The 17,795-nt window shown below is 31.0% G+C and overlaps 1 protein-coding gene across 2 annotated transcripts in view; it reads right to left on the reverse strand.

The window, feature by feature from the left end:
• The window catches only part of LOC145266592 (phospholipid-transporting ATPase ABCA3-like), a 178,699-nt gene that overhangs the window by 57,863 nt on the left and 103,041 nt on the right, over window positions 1–17,795 (reverse strand). For both annotated transcript variants that reach the window (XM_080122440.1, XM_080122441.1), the window contains exons 5-7: window positions 16,910–17,147; window positions 14,800–14,973; window positions 1,709–1,890 (exon numbers count right to left, since the gene is read on the reverse strand). In XM_080122440.1, the coding sequence (XP_079978566.1) occupies window positions 1,709–1,890; window positions 14,800–14,973; window positions 16,910–17,147 (594 nt within the window). The remainder of the gene's footprint in view (window positions 1–1,708; window positions 1,891–14,799; window positions 14,974–16,909; window positions 17,148–17,795) is intronic.

A 17,795-nucleotide genomic window follows, 5' to 3' on the forward strand; every position in this document is an offset into this window, starting at 1 on the left:
TATACTAAAATATAAATTGTATGTATACTAAAATATAAATTATATCTATACTAAAATATAAATTGTATGTATACTAAAATATAAATTATATCTATACTAAAATATAAATTATACCTATACTAAAATATAAATTATATCTATACTAAAATATAAATTGTATGTATACTAAAATATAAATTATATCTATACTAAAATATAAATTATACCTATACTAAAATATAAATTATATCTATACTAAAATATAAATTATATCTATAGTAAAATATAAATTATATCTATAGTAAAATATAAATTATATCTATACTAAAATATAAATTATATCTATACTAAAATATAAATTGTATCTATACTAAAATATAAATTATATCTATACTAAAATATAAATTATATCTATACTAAAATATAAATTGTATCTATACTAAAATATAAATTATATCTATACTAAAATATAAATTGTATCTATACTAAAATATAAATTATATCTATACTAAAATATAAATTATATCTATAGTAAAATATAAATTGTATCTATACTAAAATATAAATTGTATGTATACTAAAATATAAATTATATCTATACTAAAATATAAATTGTATCTATACTAAAATATAAATTATATCTATACTAAAATATAAATTATATCTATAGTAAAATATAAATTATATCTATAGTAAAATATAAATTATATCTATACTAAAATATAAATTATATCTATACTAAAATATAAATTATATCTATACTAAAATATAAATTATATCTATTCTAAAATATAAATTATATCTATACTAAAATATAAATTGTATGTATACTAAAATATAAATTATATCTATACTAAAATATAAATTGTATGTATACTAAAATATGAATTATATCTATACTAAAATATAAATTATATCTATACTAAAATATAAATTATATCTATACTAAAATATAAATTATATCTATACTAAAATATAAATTATATGTATACTAAAATATAAATTATATCTATACTAAAATATAAATTATACCTATACTAAAATATAAATTATATCTATACTAAAATATAAATTGTATGTATACTAAAATATAAATTATATCTATACTAAAATATAAATTGTATGTATACTAAAATATAAATTATATCTATACTAAAATATAAATTATATCTATACTAAAATATAAATTATATCTATAGTAAAATATAAATTATATCTATACAAAAATATAAATTATATCTATACTAAAATACAAAATATATCTATACTAAAATACAAAATATATCTATACTAAAATCTAAATTATATCTATACTAAAATATAAATTATATCTATACTAAAATATAAATTATATCTATACAAAAATATAAATTATATCTATACAAAAGTATAAATTATATCTATACTAAAATATAAATTATATCAATACTAAAATATAAATTATATCTATTCTAAAATATAAATTATATCTATACTAAAATATAAATTGTATGTATACTAAAATATGAATTATATCTATACTAAAATATAAATTATACCTATACTAAAATATAAATTATATCTATACTAAAATATAAATTGTATGTATATTAAAATATAAATTGTATGTATACTAAAATATAAATTATATCTATACTAAACATTAAGAACTGTTAAGTAATATGTAACATGTTAAAGTGTTGCATAATGATTTTTTTGATGAAAAGTTTTCAAAAGTTGGGAGACTTACTGTGAATGGGAAGTACCAAGGTTGGGGAATGCCGTATTGCCCAGGGAAGACAACTTCGATGTACCAGGTAAACAGTGCATAAATGATCGCATCAATAAGCAGCATCACAATGACGTGCATCATGGAAAACGAGTCATCAATTGATGTACCCGTTGCAATATTGTCCCACTGAATTCCGACACCTGCCAAAAAAAATAATAAATACAAAAAATAACAAAAAATAAAATAAAAATGAAATGATAACAAGAAATAAAAATAAAATAAATAAATAAACAAAATAATAATAAAAAAAATAAAATGGAGGTAAAACATAAAAGATAAAATTAAATAAACTAAAAGTAAACCAATTATTAAAATAAAATAAATGATAACAACAAATAAAAATAAAATGAATAAATAAATAAACAAAATAATAACAACAAAAATAAAATGAGAAAAAATATAAAACATAAAATCAAATAAACTAAAAATAAACCAATTATTAAAATAAAATAAATGATTACAAGAAATAAACAAATAAAATGAATTAACAAAATAATAGCAAAATAAAATTATAAGAAAATCAAATAAATAAAATAAAATGATAAAAAGCATAAAAAGATAAAATCAAATAAACCAAAAATAAACCAATGAATAAAATAAAATAAAAATGAAATGATGACAAGAAATAAAAAATCAAATAAACTAACAAAATATTAACAAAAAATATAAAATTATAAAAACAAAATCAAATAAGCAAAAATAAACAAATAAATAAAATAAAATAATAAAAGATATCAAAAAAATAAAATGAAATAAATAAAAATAAACAAATAAGAATAAATAAACGAAATTTAAAATAGCATAAAATAAACAAAAATAATAAATAATGAAAAAAAAGCTATTCTGTCAATTTTTGGTCTGCAAACTTGAAACTTGATTTGTAGGGGATTTTGACCTGTAGAACAAATTTGATTTGGTTTTTATCCGGTAAAATTAGCTGTTAAGGTGTTTGATTTGAAAAAAAAACTGTTGACTTTGGCAGGAGTAAGTCGACTAAACGTGTTACTTCTGCACAAGCGCAAATATACATTCATAGCTTGAAGTCGCTTAATTTTAAACCTATCTTATCTAATCTGTTGATAGCTCAAACAGTAGTGACCAGAGCTAAATTGCTAAATTTTTTGTTTCGATTCTGGCTGATGACACCTAGGTTGTTTTTTATTGTTGTTTTTTAACATTTGAAATCATTATTAATATATTGGGTACAATATAATGTTATATAGAGATTCAGCTCTATAATAATAAATACGAAATCTGCGTGAATTAAAATATATTTAAGCTTATTTATATATTTAAGTATATTATATTTTACTAGCAGGCGGCTTGGCAACCAAAAAAAAAAAAGTAAATAAGTAAAATTATAATAAAAAATAAAGTGATGACAAAAATAGAAACAAAATAAAATAAATAAATAAATAAATAAATAAACACAATTATTTTAGAATAAGACATTTAATTTAATTTTGTTTAATAAAAACATTTAATTTAATTTTGTTTAATAAAAACATTTAATTTCGTTTTGTTTAATAAAAACATTTAATTTCTTTTTGTTTAATAAAAACATTTAATTTCTTTTTTTTCAATAAAAACATTTAATTTAATTTAATTTTGTTAAATAAAAACATTCATTTTCATTTTGTTTAATAAAAACATTTAATTTCTTTTTGTTTAATAAAAACATTTAATTTCTTTTTGTTTAATAAAAACATTTAATTTCATTTTGTTTAATAAAAACATTTAATTTCTTTTTGTTTAATAAAAACATTTAATTTCATTTTGTTTAATAAAAACATTTAATTTCTTTTTGTTTAATAAAAACATTTAATTTCTTTTTGTTTAATAAAAACATTTAATTTTATTTTGCTTAATAAAAAAATTTAATTTCTTTTTGTTCAATAAAAACATTTAATTTAATTTTGTTTTTTATTAAACAATAAAAACATTTTTTTGTTTAATAAAAACATTTATTTTCTTTTTGTTTAATAAACATATTTAACTTGATGACATATTTATCTCCATTCGAACTTTAACTAAAATAGCCATCAAAATCTTACATACTATGTGAACTTGGGTTTTCTTACCGAAACAAAATTAAAAATAAAATGAAAAATAAAATGAAAAATAAAATTAAAAATAAAATTAAAAACAAATTAAAAACAAAATTAAAAATAAAATTAAAAATAAAATTAAAAATAAAATTAAAAACAAAATTAAAAACAAAATTAAAAATAAAATTAAAAATAAAATTAAAAACAAAATTAAAAATAAAATTTAAAAAAAAATTAAAAATAAAAGACTTAAAAATATGAAGTGTTAAAAGTGTGTCTTATACCATCAGGTGATCTTGATTGATGAGCTTGAGGAAAGCTGCAAGGAAGAACGACACCGACATTCTGGTTATATTTTCAGACAACTTTTACTGCAAATGTTTTTTCATTGGAAGATTGCATACTTCTTAGATTCTGCTTCCCCTAGCGGACAAGCCTGTCACTAGCTGACCCTGTCTCCAATACCCCAACTCTCTCCATCTCTCTGTCTAACTGGCTGCTGACTAACTGTAATATATCTCTACTATTCGCTTGCTATTACCATGTGACTTTGAATCACGTTTTCAATCTGTTATTTTGAAACCTATTTGTTCGAGTATTTTAACAATCATTTCACCAAGGCCAGATTTCTGGTTCTTTTGCCGTTTCAAATTCCACAAACCTATAAACACATTTGCTTTTTGTGTAGTATTGGGAATCCTAGCTTAAATGCTATTTAGGTAGTTTGGAGAAATAGTAAGTTATGTGAGTATATTTTCGATTCCCATCAGCGAATTTAGTGGGGTCACAGAAGGTTAGATTTGACACTCGTCAAACTCAAGTCACCTTTTGTCAACCTAGTTAGATGTACCGGAAATTAGGGATGACGATGCACCGGAAATTAAGGGTAACGGGAATTGTGGTCGTAGGTTTCCGGTTGGCGATCACGTGGGCTAGAGTTGGTTTTGGACTGCAGATGAAGCAGACGTGACATTAGGGTCTCTCCTCCGACAACCATGGGTTCGAGACATAGGCTTGACTTTTTAATAAAACAAATTGAAGCTTCAATCCATCTCGTGTTATCGATGCATCTGTAGCAGTGACCACTCCCCATGAGATGGAGCCAGCGGCAAGAAGATATCATCCGTTGGACAAGGCAAGCAGGTATGTACACATTATATATTTGCGCATACACGTCGAGACCCTTCAAGGCAAGAAACTGTGTAAGAATAGAACACACACACACACCCATATATGTAAGAACACACTCAGACTTTTAAAACTAAAAGCAAATGTAAAAGAGAATAGCAGCAAGAACATTTAATAAATCTATATATAAAATGAATGTGTGTGTGTGTGTGTGTGTGTCTGTGTACATTTCCCTACGCAATAATTCTGTCAATTTTTAGTCTACAGACTCGAAATTTGATATACAGGGTACTGAGATTTGGGATGTGATCGGTTTTTGGCCAGAAATTTGGCGATTAAAGGGTCAAAGTTCAACGATTAGGCCTTTGAGAACTCTACTAAACACCTCCGACAATTTTGGGTCTACGCACTTGAAATTTTAGATATAGGTTCCTTGGATATGGGTCTAACTTAATAACTTGATTTGAGCCCAAAACAATTAATTTTAAGGGGTCATAATAGGGGTCAACGTTTAAAAAAAATTGAACTTTGCGATCTCTTCCAAATTACTCAGACAATTTCTGGTTTAAATATTTGAAATTTTACATAAAGGGTATTCAGAGATAGGGCAAGCTTTTTCATCAGTTTGGGTCCAAAATTTTAGTTGCCAATATATAAATGTAAGTATGTATGTCTGTTTGCATGTCTGCCTTAAACTTTCAATAGAGGCGACGGATTTTACCAAGACCAGTATCGTTTTAAAGTTTGATTTTTCATATGACAAATATCGAAAAATTGGCTAAAAACATTAATATCTTCCCCTTCAACTAGGCACTTTTCTACAGGGGAGGGGGTCACTTTTTTCGCCGATATTTTTTAAAGTTATCCTCTCCTTTAGATTGTCTAGCCTTAATTTTAAAAATGTCGCTTCCGGTTTGGCGGTGGTCATAACAGCATAAATGTTAGGTTTTTTTCCTTCTTTGTTCGAGTCTGCTTTCCTACTACCACTTTTTTTTTTTTTGCTCAACATACACATCCAAACACCCGGGCAACGCCGGGCTGAAATGCTAGGAAGTAATAAATAAGAAGGACACAAAAGACAAACATTTTAACTTTTCCTAAATCGATAATCAGCAAGGCAATCTGGTGTTGTCCTGGCATAATCTAACACTATTTATATTTTACCAGAGTTTTCCATTTAAACATATCAGTGAATGTATATGTTATGCACATTTGATGAAAGGCAGCTTGAAGGTATGTTATGTATTTGTTATATTCCTAAATACTTAGGAAATAAAGACAAACGTGAGTTACACCGAGTGGTATGTGTAATGGGGTTTATTTATAATACAGAAACGTAAGGCTGCTCGCCTAAGGTAAATAGAAGTACATAGTAACAAGTATGGGGAAGAAAGTCTGATAATCAACACGTAAGACTATCCGTCTTACTGCGACTGCTTGTCTGCCGCTGTCTGCCGCTGTCTGCCAAACAGTCCAATATATATATACAGTTTGTAACCAGTGTATAGCCAGTTATGTTCCTTCACAACACCTCCCCCTGAAGCTGAAATCTTCCTGATTTTAGCTTAAATACCTCTTCCTTTTAGGGTCAGGGCTTAATCTCCTGGTAACTTTTCTCTTTCTTGCGCTTTTCCTTCTGGTCAGCGTTACCCGGGGTAAAGGTTTCTGTCCAGCCCGTATGGTCGGTTCAGGCGAAATATTCATTGTTTGCGGTACACACGCTGGTTTTGGTATATCAAAAATATCGCACAATGTTTCCATTGGTGTCTCTTCCACATTTGGAGACAGTCTGGGACGTATTTGATTTCTGTGTCTTTTGCAGACAAAACTTAATCCTTGGATGGTATAGACCATGCTCCCAATCCTTTCTTTGATAATACCTTCAACCCACTGATTTCGTCCATTTTGAAAATTTTTGAAATATACATTTTCACCTGGGGAGAAGCACTTGGTATTAAGGTTTTCTTTTTTGAAAACTTTCTTTTTCTCTGGTAGCAGCCTATCGAAGACAGATCTTATCTTTCTTGCAAACATTAGCTCAGCCGGGGAAGAATTGACATTATTATTAGGATTTGGTGTCACCCTGTAAATTGCTAAAAATGTTTGAATACATTGTTCGTCTGTGTCCGTAGTAAGATTTTTCTTAAGTGCCCTTTTAAACGTATCTACAAATTTTTCGGCCAACCCATTCGATCGTGGATGGTACACAGGTGTTGTCATATGTAGAATATTTAGTGAGTCACAGAATTCTTTGAATTCATGAGCAGTAAATGCTGTTCCATTATCGCTCACTAAGGTTTTTGGCACTCCAAAACGGCTAAAAATTTCATTAAGCGCACTCACAGTGTTTTTTGCTGTTGGATGTCTAAACTTAAATATTTCTGGCCATTTTGAAAAAGAATCTACAATAATCAAGTAAAAATAACCATTTATAGGTCCTGCATAATCAATATGCAGACGTGACCAGGGTAGGTCCGTCTTTGGCCATGGCGTCGTTTTTACTGGAGGATCTCGAGCTGCTAATTGACATCCTCTGCATGTCTTGACACATTTTTCAACTTCCTTGTCCATACCAGGCCAGTACACATATCCTCTCATAAGGGATTTCATTCTCGAAATGCCCGGATGACCTGTATGAAATTCCTTCAGAATTTTCCTCTGTAACGTTAGTGGAATTACGATCCTCTCACCATACATGAGCACATCTTCACAGATGGAAAAAGGCGTTGTCTGATCTACCTTTTTATTTTTTTTTATCCATCCCAATTGATTTTTCATTTTCTTAATGAAAATGTCATTTACTGCCTCTTTTTTTATTTTTTCGAAAGTTACCGGAAGTTCACGTATCATATTACACATTGAACTTGTACATTCACTTTCGTCTTTAAGCGCAGCAATTACCGTTTCTTCGAAACTTTCGCTTCTTTTAGGGATCAACCGTGATAATGCATCTGCGTGTCCTAACTTTTTTGAGGATACATGTTCCATCTTAAACTGATAGTTTAAGAGGGTTACAGCCCATCGCTGTAATCGATTCGCAGTATGTGTGGGAATGCCTTTCTTTGATCCAAATATGGTAAGTAGGGGTTTATGGTCTGTTTGCAAAATAAAAGATCGTCCATGGAGAAATCGATTGTACTTTGTAATTCCAAATATTATCGACAGCGCCTCTTTTTCAATTTGGCTGTAATTTTTCTCCGCTGCAACCAACGTTCTTGAAGCATGGGCGATAGCTTTTGTCCTACCATCCTCATACTTGTGAAGTAATACAGCGCCAACACCGTAATCACTGGCGTCCGTTGCTAGTATTAGTTCCTTTTCTGGATTGAAATGTGCCAATGCTAAGTCTGACAGTAGACATCTTTTGATATTTTGGAAAGCAGATTCACATTCCTTATTCCAGTTCCATTTAACACCCTTTTTCAGTAACTCGTTAAGAGGAGCTCTTAAATTATGTATGTTAGGGATGTAAATTGCATAGTATTGAACTAATCCCAAAAACGATTTTAATTTTGTCACTGAATCTGGAGCAGGCATCTTTTCAATTGCTTCAGTCCTTTGTGGATCCGGTCTTCGACCCTCTTTGTCGATTATTTGACCTAGATATTTAATTTTTTTCATAAAAAAATCGCATTTTTCTGGGCTCAATTTAAAACCAAATTCCTGTATTCTTTTGAATACTTCTTTTACATGCTTCTTATGATCTTGCAAATTTTCACTTTTAATTAGGATATCGTCAAGGTAGGCCATTGAAAATTCCAACCCTGCCAGCATCGTGTCCATAATTTGCTGGAAAATAGCAGGAGCAACCTTTAATCCAAAAGGAAGCCTCTTTAGCTTAAAAATGCCCTTATGAGTATTTATGCCTAAGTATTTGGAGCATTCATCGCTGATCTTAATTTGCAAGTAAGCATCTGAGAGGTCTATCTTAGAAAAAATTTTTCCTCCGTTAAGCTTAGAGAACAGATCTTCTGCGGACGGAAGGGGATAATTATGGTCCAATAGACAGTCATTTAAACCCATTGAAAAATCTCCACAGACCCTTATTCTGTTATTTTTTTTCTTTACATACACGGTTGGACTTGCCCAATCTGTGTGGTTAACTTTTTCAATGACTTCCAGTTGTTGAAGTCTATCCAACTCTTTTTCGATTGCGTCCATCGCTGAAAAAGGCACATTCCTTTTAGGTTTGAATACTGGAGTGGCATTTTTCTTTAATTCAAATTTTGCCTCTGTCTTAATACAGAGTCCAAGTCCTTCGGCAAAAACATTGGGAAATTCAGTTTTCAAATCCTTCAGGAAGTCTTCCCTTTGGTTTGCTTTTTCTGCAGTTAAAACGTTACAAAACGAATTTATGGGTTTCTCCCATAAATTAAACAGGACAATCCAATCTACCCCAAACAGGCATGTATTCTTTCCTGGTACGACGTACACTTTGGATTTATGAGTCTGGTTAGCGAATGTCACTTTGCATTTTAATTCTCCCTTGAACTCTAATCTTTTGCCGCACACACTTCTCGCCGTCTTTCTGGTTTTCGTTAATTCAGGTCGACCTATCCTTTTCCATATATCTTCATTTATAATACTAATATCTGCACCGCTATCCAGAAGCAATGTAACCAGATGTCCATTTATCCGAACATCAACATATTTCCGTCTTTCGCAGCTTTTTTCTTTATTCATGCGAAGCGTATTTACATTATCGGTCCCTTGTCTTTTCTTCTGGGCACAATATGTTCCCTTGTGACCTCTGAGACCACATTCATAACATATTTTGTTCCTAAACCAGCAGGTCTTATTGTTGTGTCTTAAACTACCACAACATTTACACTTTAGCTTTGGGTCTTTGTATCCTTTAAGGATCCTGTGTTCTTGGAACCTGGACTTTCTTGTGGTCCCTTGCCTTTTTACTTGCTGCACCTTAAAAATATTTTTCTCTTCAATGCGAGTGTTGTCTTTCTTTATGTTAATCAGACGTTGACACTCTTCAGTGACTTTTTGCAATGTTATGTTAGGATCCGCCTCCATAATTGTTAGGATCCGTGAACGTATATCTTTGTCCCTTGGTGCTGTGAGACCTTGTACAAAGATTAAACATTTAAATTGGTCTGCGGAAATTTCATTCAATTTAAATGATTCGCATAAACAGTTCACAGTGCAAGCATATTCTAGATAGTCTTCAGCTTCTGCCTTCTGAATGTTCAAACATTTGTATCTAGAGTGAAATAGGCTATCCCTTTTATCAAATATTTTCGACAAGGTACTAATTGTTTCCTCGAACGAAACCTCCTCCGGTTTTTTTGGTAGAATTAGATTTGCATACTTGGTGTTTTCATCAGTACCCAGTTTTTGTAGTAGCAGGGTAACTTTTTCCTCATCGGTCCAGTCTAAACATCTTTTCGTAAAAATTGTTTCGTATCTTCTGTAGTATGCAGGGAAAGTAACACCAGTATCCGGGGAGTAACGAAATTCCGTTAGTGAATTTGAAATACCCTCGGCAGAAAAATTAGTCTTCTTCCCGGTCGACGTTAGAATTAGCTTTTCTAAATTCTTTTGCTGTGTCGACATTTGTCGTTGTAGTATGTTTGTTTGTTCTTGTTGTGCCTCTAAAGTTTTTTGTGTTCTTTCTTGTTATTGTTGCAGCTGTTGCTGTAGCTGTTGTTGTTGAATTTGTTGTTGTTGTTGTTGTTGCGCTAAAAATTGTTGAGTCATTTTTGTCTGTTCCTGGATGCTAAGGGCTAGAGCCTTAGTTAACTCTGCTAATTGTTCCATGTTAGCTTCTAGTACAAAAATGTCTTTTCGAATTCTACACAATAATTCCAAAGAAAAATCGTAAATTTACGTATATCGTAAATTAGTAGCAATATGCAGACACAACACGTTTCAACAAAGTTCATCCATAGTAATTCAACAGGCTTTGTAAAATAATTCTTTTTTTTTTTTTTTTTTTTTTCAACAACGTAAGTTCATACACAAAATATTTCTTACTTCCCACGACAAATAGTTCCAATTATTTATATAAAGGCAATAACAAACAATTAATTTTCCAAAAAAAAAAAAAAAAATATATGGCTGCCGTTCCCACGTGGCATAAAATGGTACAATAGTCGTTGTATTTATATTTTTTCTTTCGAAACTCGTAATCCTTTAGTGTAGTTTCGAATTCAACTTGCGACCATTTTTTTTTTTTTTTTTTTTTTACTTGTCAAAATAAATATAAATTCCACTTTACCTTGAACATGTTTCTATAATTTCTTGTGAGTTCTTTACGAAGAAAAATCCGTACTTTTCGCTACTTTAGGTAGGAAAAATTTTTAAATTCATTGACGCACGTGGTCAAAAATCCTTGTGTAGTTTGTTTTTTTCGTAAAACAAAAAATCCTTGCATTGTACACAGTCCTTGGTACGGTAATTTATCTCTGTTAAGAGAAAGAACATCCTTTCCTCGCCATTGTTATATTCCTAAATACTTAGGAAATAAAGACAAACGTGAGTTACACCGAGTGGTATGTGTAATGGGGTTTATTTATAATACAGAAACGTAAGGCTGCTCGCCTAAGGTAAATAGAAGTACATAGTAACAAGTATGGGGAAGAAAGTCTGATAATCAACACGTAAGACTATCCGTCTTACTGCGACTGCTTGTCTGCCGCTGTCTGCCGCTGTCTGCCAAACAGTCCAATATATATATACAGTTTGTAACCGGTGTATAGCCAGTTATGTTCCTTCACAACAGTATTGAAGGAGACAGATCTCGGTAATTAGAGAAAAAAAGTAAATAGGATCGAAAATAATATTCATTAGAATCGAACTCAGTAATCAAAAGTTAAAAAGAAAACATATTGCAATTTCGATGCAATCCTAGGAATGTGAAGAATTATCCATTATATTAAAAATAACTATACAAGGTCAGAGAGCAAGTAGAATCGGACAATGTAAATTAAGGAATGCCTCTGCTTTGCCAAAAACGTGTTAGAGACATATGTATGTAAACCCATGCGAGAAAAAGATTTGCATGGTTGAGCACGTTCTGGCGTCACAAAGAAAGATAGTTTACAATATATTCAGTTCAGAAGAGTTCGGAGTTACAGCTGGAAGAGAGGAGAGTTGAGTTAGCTAAGCCCCTTTTGGAAGTAAACAAGAAAATGTAATTCTGCAAGGCATCGAATTCCTGATCATTCTCATCCAGCTGGAATAAATGTCATCATATCTTCACATCATTTCAACCGCGAGGTAATGTGTTTTGTCTATCGTCTTTGTAAAAGTTATCTGTCTATCCCCATCATCAATAATGAATTCTCTTCCCTGTGTTAAAAAAAGAACTGCCCATTACGTCATCTCTTCACATTCGTATCTCTCCTATTAATGATTATGAACTCAACAAGTAACTCGTAATCTTGTAATTGAATTATTGTACTTTGGAAACGAGCTTTTCAAAGTTTTGAATCAGAGGAAAGTGTTTTCTCGTGAAAAATCAGTCTATGCTTTCACTTTTCATTGATTTTTGTCTGGCAAGAGATAACCCAGAAAAACAAAAAAACAAAAAAAATAGTGATAAAACGAAATGCCTGAATTAAAGAACCTAAAAATAAACTGGCATTTTCTTTATCATTATTGAATGTGTCTGATAAGAAAACAGGAAAATTTACAACAGAAACTCATTAGCAAATTTTATGAAAAAATAAATAATTAAAAAAATAGACAAATAAAAAAAATAAACAAATAAATTAAAAAAATGTAAAAAGAACATTTACACAGTTCTTATTGTGTTTGTAATTTTAAGTTAGTTTTTTTTTTTTTTTTTTTTTTTTGTACAAAAATCGGCTTATTAAAATTCAACAATTTTGTTTTTTCAACCAATTAGAGAGTCAGGATTTGTTTTCCACCGGAAAAAAAAAAAAAATGCACAGAAAAATCCAAAACACATAAAAAGCAAATTTTGAATCAAACAGTGAGCATGTTTATTAACTCACATTAATTTACATTACCATAAACACTCACATCAAGCATGGGAGAAATCAAGATTCACCGACACAGGTAATTACACACACATTGTTTCTTTTCTAGCATTTCGGATGCCTAAAGTTTTGTATATATTTAAGGATCTGCGTGTGCCTTAGGCATATTCATCCATACTTATATATCAGTGATAATTATATCTAAAGAAGAGCAGAAATATCAATACTATTAGCATGAAAAGGTAAACTGCGATTTGATGAAACAAATTCACTCAGTTTTTTTTTGTTTTTTTTTTTACATAGGCATCACCACTTATCAAGACCAACAGGCCACTCGAGGATAAGGGTTAAAGAGTGTACAGTAGAAATTGGATAATATAGTAATCGCTAGTAATGGAAGTTCGGTAAATTGGTTAACAAGTGGAACAGCTCATCAGGAACTTGTTTACGTTAGACTTGAAGACAACCATATTGTGGACAGCTAGAACGCAGGAAAACGGAAGACAATTCCACAGGCGTGCAGTTCTAAGAAAGAATCCACTGTGAAAAACTTCCCCCCACTCTTTATCTGTGCCTAAATCAAAACGTGGATTCCATGAACAAAGCTTCTTTCTTAGAACTGCATGCCTGTGGAACTCTGTTCCGTCTGCCTGCTTCCCACCTGACTACAACTTGGATGTGTTCAGGTCCAACGTTAACAAATTCCTAATGAACCGCCCCCTTAAGTAAACGCTTCATCAAATCTCCACACTAACGTACTGTACTTGCAATAACCCTTATCCCTGAGTGGCTTCCGGGCCTTGATAAGTGGTGACCACCGTGTAAAAAAAAAAAAAAAAAAAAGCTTTGTTCATTGAATCTACGTTTAGGTTTAGGCACAGATAACAAGTGGGGGGGGGAATTATTGATAGTGGTGTCAGCTAGACGAGTGCAATAAGCATTTGTTTTTCTTTGTAATCATTGCTGAAAATTCTGAGCAAAAGATTAAAAAGACAATTAAAGAATAAGTAAGATGTTCATTTATGTTCTTAGCAAACAAATGTATGTGTTGCAACATATGGTCGTTGCCGTATACGCCATCATAAGAAATGTCTCATCCACCATTATATGTCGTCCGCGACATATACCCCCACTATCAAACACTTATATAGGCGGAATAAAAGGCATTTTGCACAAGCAAACAAGCACAAAGATGGCTACATAACAACAACGGATTGATATGCCATAAAAATTGAAACGCAACCGACTTCACAGGAAACATGAGTTGGAACAATTACATTGAGAGCATGGCTAAGACCGCTGCGAAAAAGGTAGGTTCTTTCTACCATGCTAGAAAGCTACTAACGCCCGAAAGTATCCTGTAACTCTATGAGGCCACCATTCACCCATGTATGGAGTATTGTTGTCATATTTGGGCCGGTGCATTTGCTACTAGTCTCTCACTCCTAGACAAGGTTCAAAAGAGAGTCGCCAACCTAATAGATCCTGAACTGTCATCCAAGCTTCAGCCTCTGTCCCATCGACGTAATGTAGCATTCTTCTGCCTGTTCTACATTTAATGGTGAATGTTTTGACGAACTGCAAGCACTTGTACCCCCTCGACGTAAATACCTCTGACAAACCCAACAAGCAGCAAAATCTCACCCCTTCACAGTAGAGATCCCTAGATGTAAGAGAGACTACTACTCCAGTAGTTTCTTTCTCAGAACTGCTAGACTTTGGAATTCCTTTCCAGGTTCCTGCTTCCCCAACTATACTGACATACAGAAGTTCAAGTGTAACGTGAACTGACATCTTGCTGCCCATCTCCCCACCTAATACCCCTGTAGCCTGTGTCCCTAATAGTAGCCCCCTACATCAAAGTGGCAATGTGCCTTGTTTGGGGTGAAAATGTAGTAAAAAAAAAGAGACTTACTTTGACCTTCGAGCATGCCCATAACTTGGCCGCCATATGAAAGAGCAATATTCGATAAAAGACAAGTGGCTATCCTGGTGCTTAGACTCATGCTGCCATACCGCGGGGTGATGAATATGTACGGAACATACGTCACGAAGAAAAGTACGCCACTTGCAGCCGCACCCGAATTGGCTGAAAATGGAGACAAAAAAAAATTTTTTTTTTAATTTAAAGAAAATTTAGAATTGCTTAAGAATAAACAAAAAATTTTTTTTTAATTTACAAAAAAAAACAAAAAAAAATTTTTTAAATTAAAAAAGAAAACAAAAATTTTTTTTTAATTTAAAGAAAATTTAAAATTGCTTAAGAATAAACAAAAAAAATTTTTTTTTTAATTTAAAATAAAAACAAAAAAATGTTTTTTAAATTAAAAAAAAAAAAAAAAATTTTTTTTTTAATTTAAAGAAAATTTAGAATTGTTTAAGAATAAACAAAAAAAATTTTTTTTTTAATTTAAAATAAAAACAAAAAATGTTTTTTAAATTAAAAAAAAAACAAAAAAAAATTTTTTTTTAATTTAAAGAAAATTTAGAATTGCTTAAGAAAAAACAAAAATATTTTTTTTTGATTTTAAAAAATTTAAAGTAAAATTTAGAATTGCTTAACAAAAAAAACAAAAAAAATTTTAAACTTAACACATTCTAGACAATAATTATTCCAACCGTAAAGTGTACCTTTCAGGTCTGGGAATGAAATTTCAATGTAGCCATTCTTCAACATGCGCATCATTTTTAACCTTTTTAGAGAATGCTTATAGGCATCCCTATGATCTCAAGAAAGATCAAAGAATGCATTGTCTAGTCTTGAGCGTGATCGTATATAGCATAAACCCCTTATTTGATGTAAACCCCATCCGCAGCTATTTTTTATTAAATCAACGTATGTTGTGTTGCTGGGTTTGTGTATGTACATACACTGAATGAGCATACTGCGTATGTATGTGACGAAGCGTTCATCTGAATGTGTGTACGTGTCACTAAATGTCTATGGTGGTTCTTCACTATATGAACCCAAGCTTATTGTTTTGCTGTCAAGGTGTTTGTTCTTAACATTTTCTTAGTGTATAATTAACTCTTTTCTTTAACCATGCCGTGATTGTTAGTAGCGTCTCTTTTAGTGTGTGTATGCACGCGCGTGCGCATGTGTGTGTGTGCATGCGCGCGTGTGTGTGTATGTGCGCGTGCGTGTGTGTGTGTGTGTTGACATATACCACGAATGTTCATGCTAGCTTAGATAAATACTTTTGCAGTTTTAACAAAAGAGCTACAATAAAATCAGAACGTCTCCATTTGCACTGAACATCTACAGAATGCCAACATCAGTATATTACATATGAATGAGCCCCCGAACACAACAATATCTATCCATGCATATAGATGCAATTTATGATATGTGTTAGGAGCGGAAATAAGGGGAAATAACTCTAACAGACTGAAATTGTCTCCCCTGGTATATAGACTAAACCAAGATGGCGGACACACATTATTATCTATATATTAATATGATAGCGTGTGTTATTTTCTGTCACGCTTACATCAGGGTCGTTTAATTGTTATGTACTTCCATTTCTAGTCATAAATAATTTTACCAAGAAGTCTTCATAAGTTTTGGTTTCGGTTTCGATTATAGTTGATGGAACTCAAGTTATATATATATATATATATATATATATATATATATATATATATATATATATATATATATATATATTTTCATTAGTTTTTATTTCGGTTTCAATTCTAGCTAATACACCCAAGTCATATGGATATATTTTTTTTATTTTTGAAATCGCAACTTTATAATATATAAAAATCGATAGAATATTAACTCTATAATAATATATACAAAATCTGCAAGAATTAAAATATCATATTTAAGCGTACTTTGCCGGGCGTTCATGCTAGCTTAGATAAATACTTTTGCAGTTTTAACAAAAGAGCTACAATAATATCAGAGCGTCTCCATTTACGCTGAACATCTACAGAATGCCAACATCAATATATTACATATGAATGAGTCCTCTGTGGAATTTCCACAGGGCCAGCTAGTTGAAAATGAAAACGCTTACCTCTTGAAAAAAAAGTGCTCAGCATAAAGCAGAACGAGATCGTGGCGAGCGAATAAACCATGAAAAAAAGGAAGAGGATAATCGGGTTAGTGTAGGCGATGACGCGTCCATCGGCTCCAACGGACACTTTCAAGAATACCGTCATGATGACGGTCGACACTAGCATGAAACAGAAGTACTTGACGAACCAAGCGAACCAATGGATCCAGTTACTCATGCCCATCATCTTCATCGCTTCCTGTGGTGAAAATGGCGACAGGAATCGAAAGAAAAATAGAAAAGAGAAAATAATTTCTGTTAAATAATAAGTAAGAAAAAAAATTGTTTAACACAACTTCAACTAAATAATAAAATTGTATCGAAACGTCTAAGTATTTTGTGTAACATCCCCCCTTCCATATTTCACAAAAAACAAATGTATGCATTTTTAAATTTAATACATTTTTTTATTTTTACATCTACACAACCACACGGCTAGGAAAGATCAGGCTAAAAAAAACAAATAAAAAATCTCTTTCAGTCAGCCCTCCACGACCGACTTCACAATTATTTATTTTTATAAGATCAGAACCTTTCTGGTCTTCTTGGCATTTACTTTTTGGGTGTAGGGTCTTTACCTATGATTCACATCAGCTACTTTCCAGCCACCCATATGCCGCAGACTTGAGGTTTCCACCTCCCTCGAAATGGACGACTCCGTTCGTCCCAAAAGTGTCCTGATCATCTCTTTCCGCATGGTTAGTTATTATCAAGTATGGCTTTGTTTTTTATTCTATAACTATCTTATACGGAACATACCAAAGCTCATATACTTAAATCTTTGTGGTTGGCTTCAGAAGTTTAAGATTTGTTTTTCTGTTTTTTTTATTACATTTTTATTCCAAAA

This window comes from Euprymna scolopes, chromosome 41 (genome assembly GCF_053919585.1).
Source record: "Euprymna scolopes isolate OS-2025 chromosome 41, ASM5391958v1, whole genome shotgun sequence".
Taxonomy (NCBI): Eukaryota; Metazoa; Mollusca; class Cephalopoda; order Sepiida; family Sepiolidae; genus Euprymna; species Euprymna scolopes.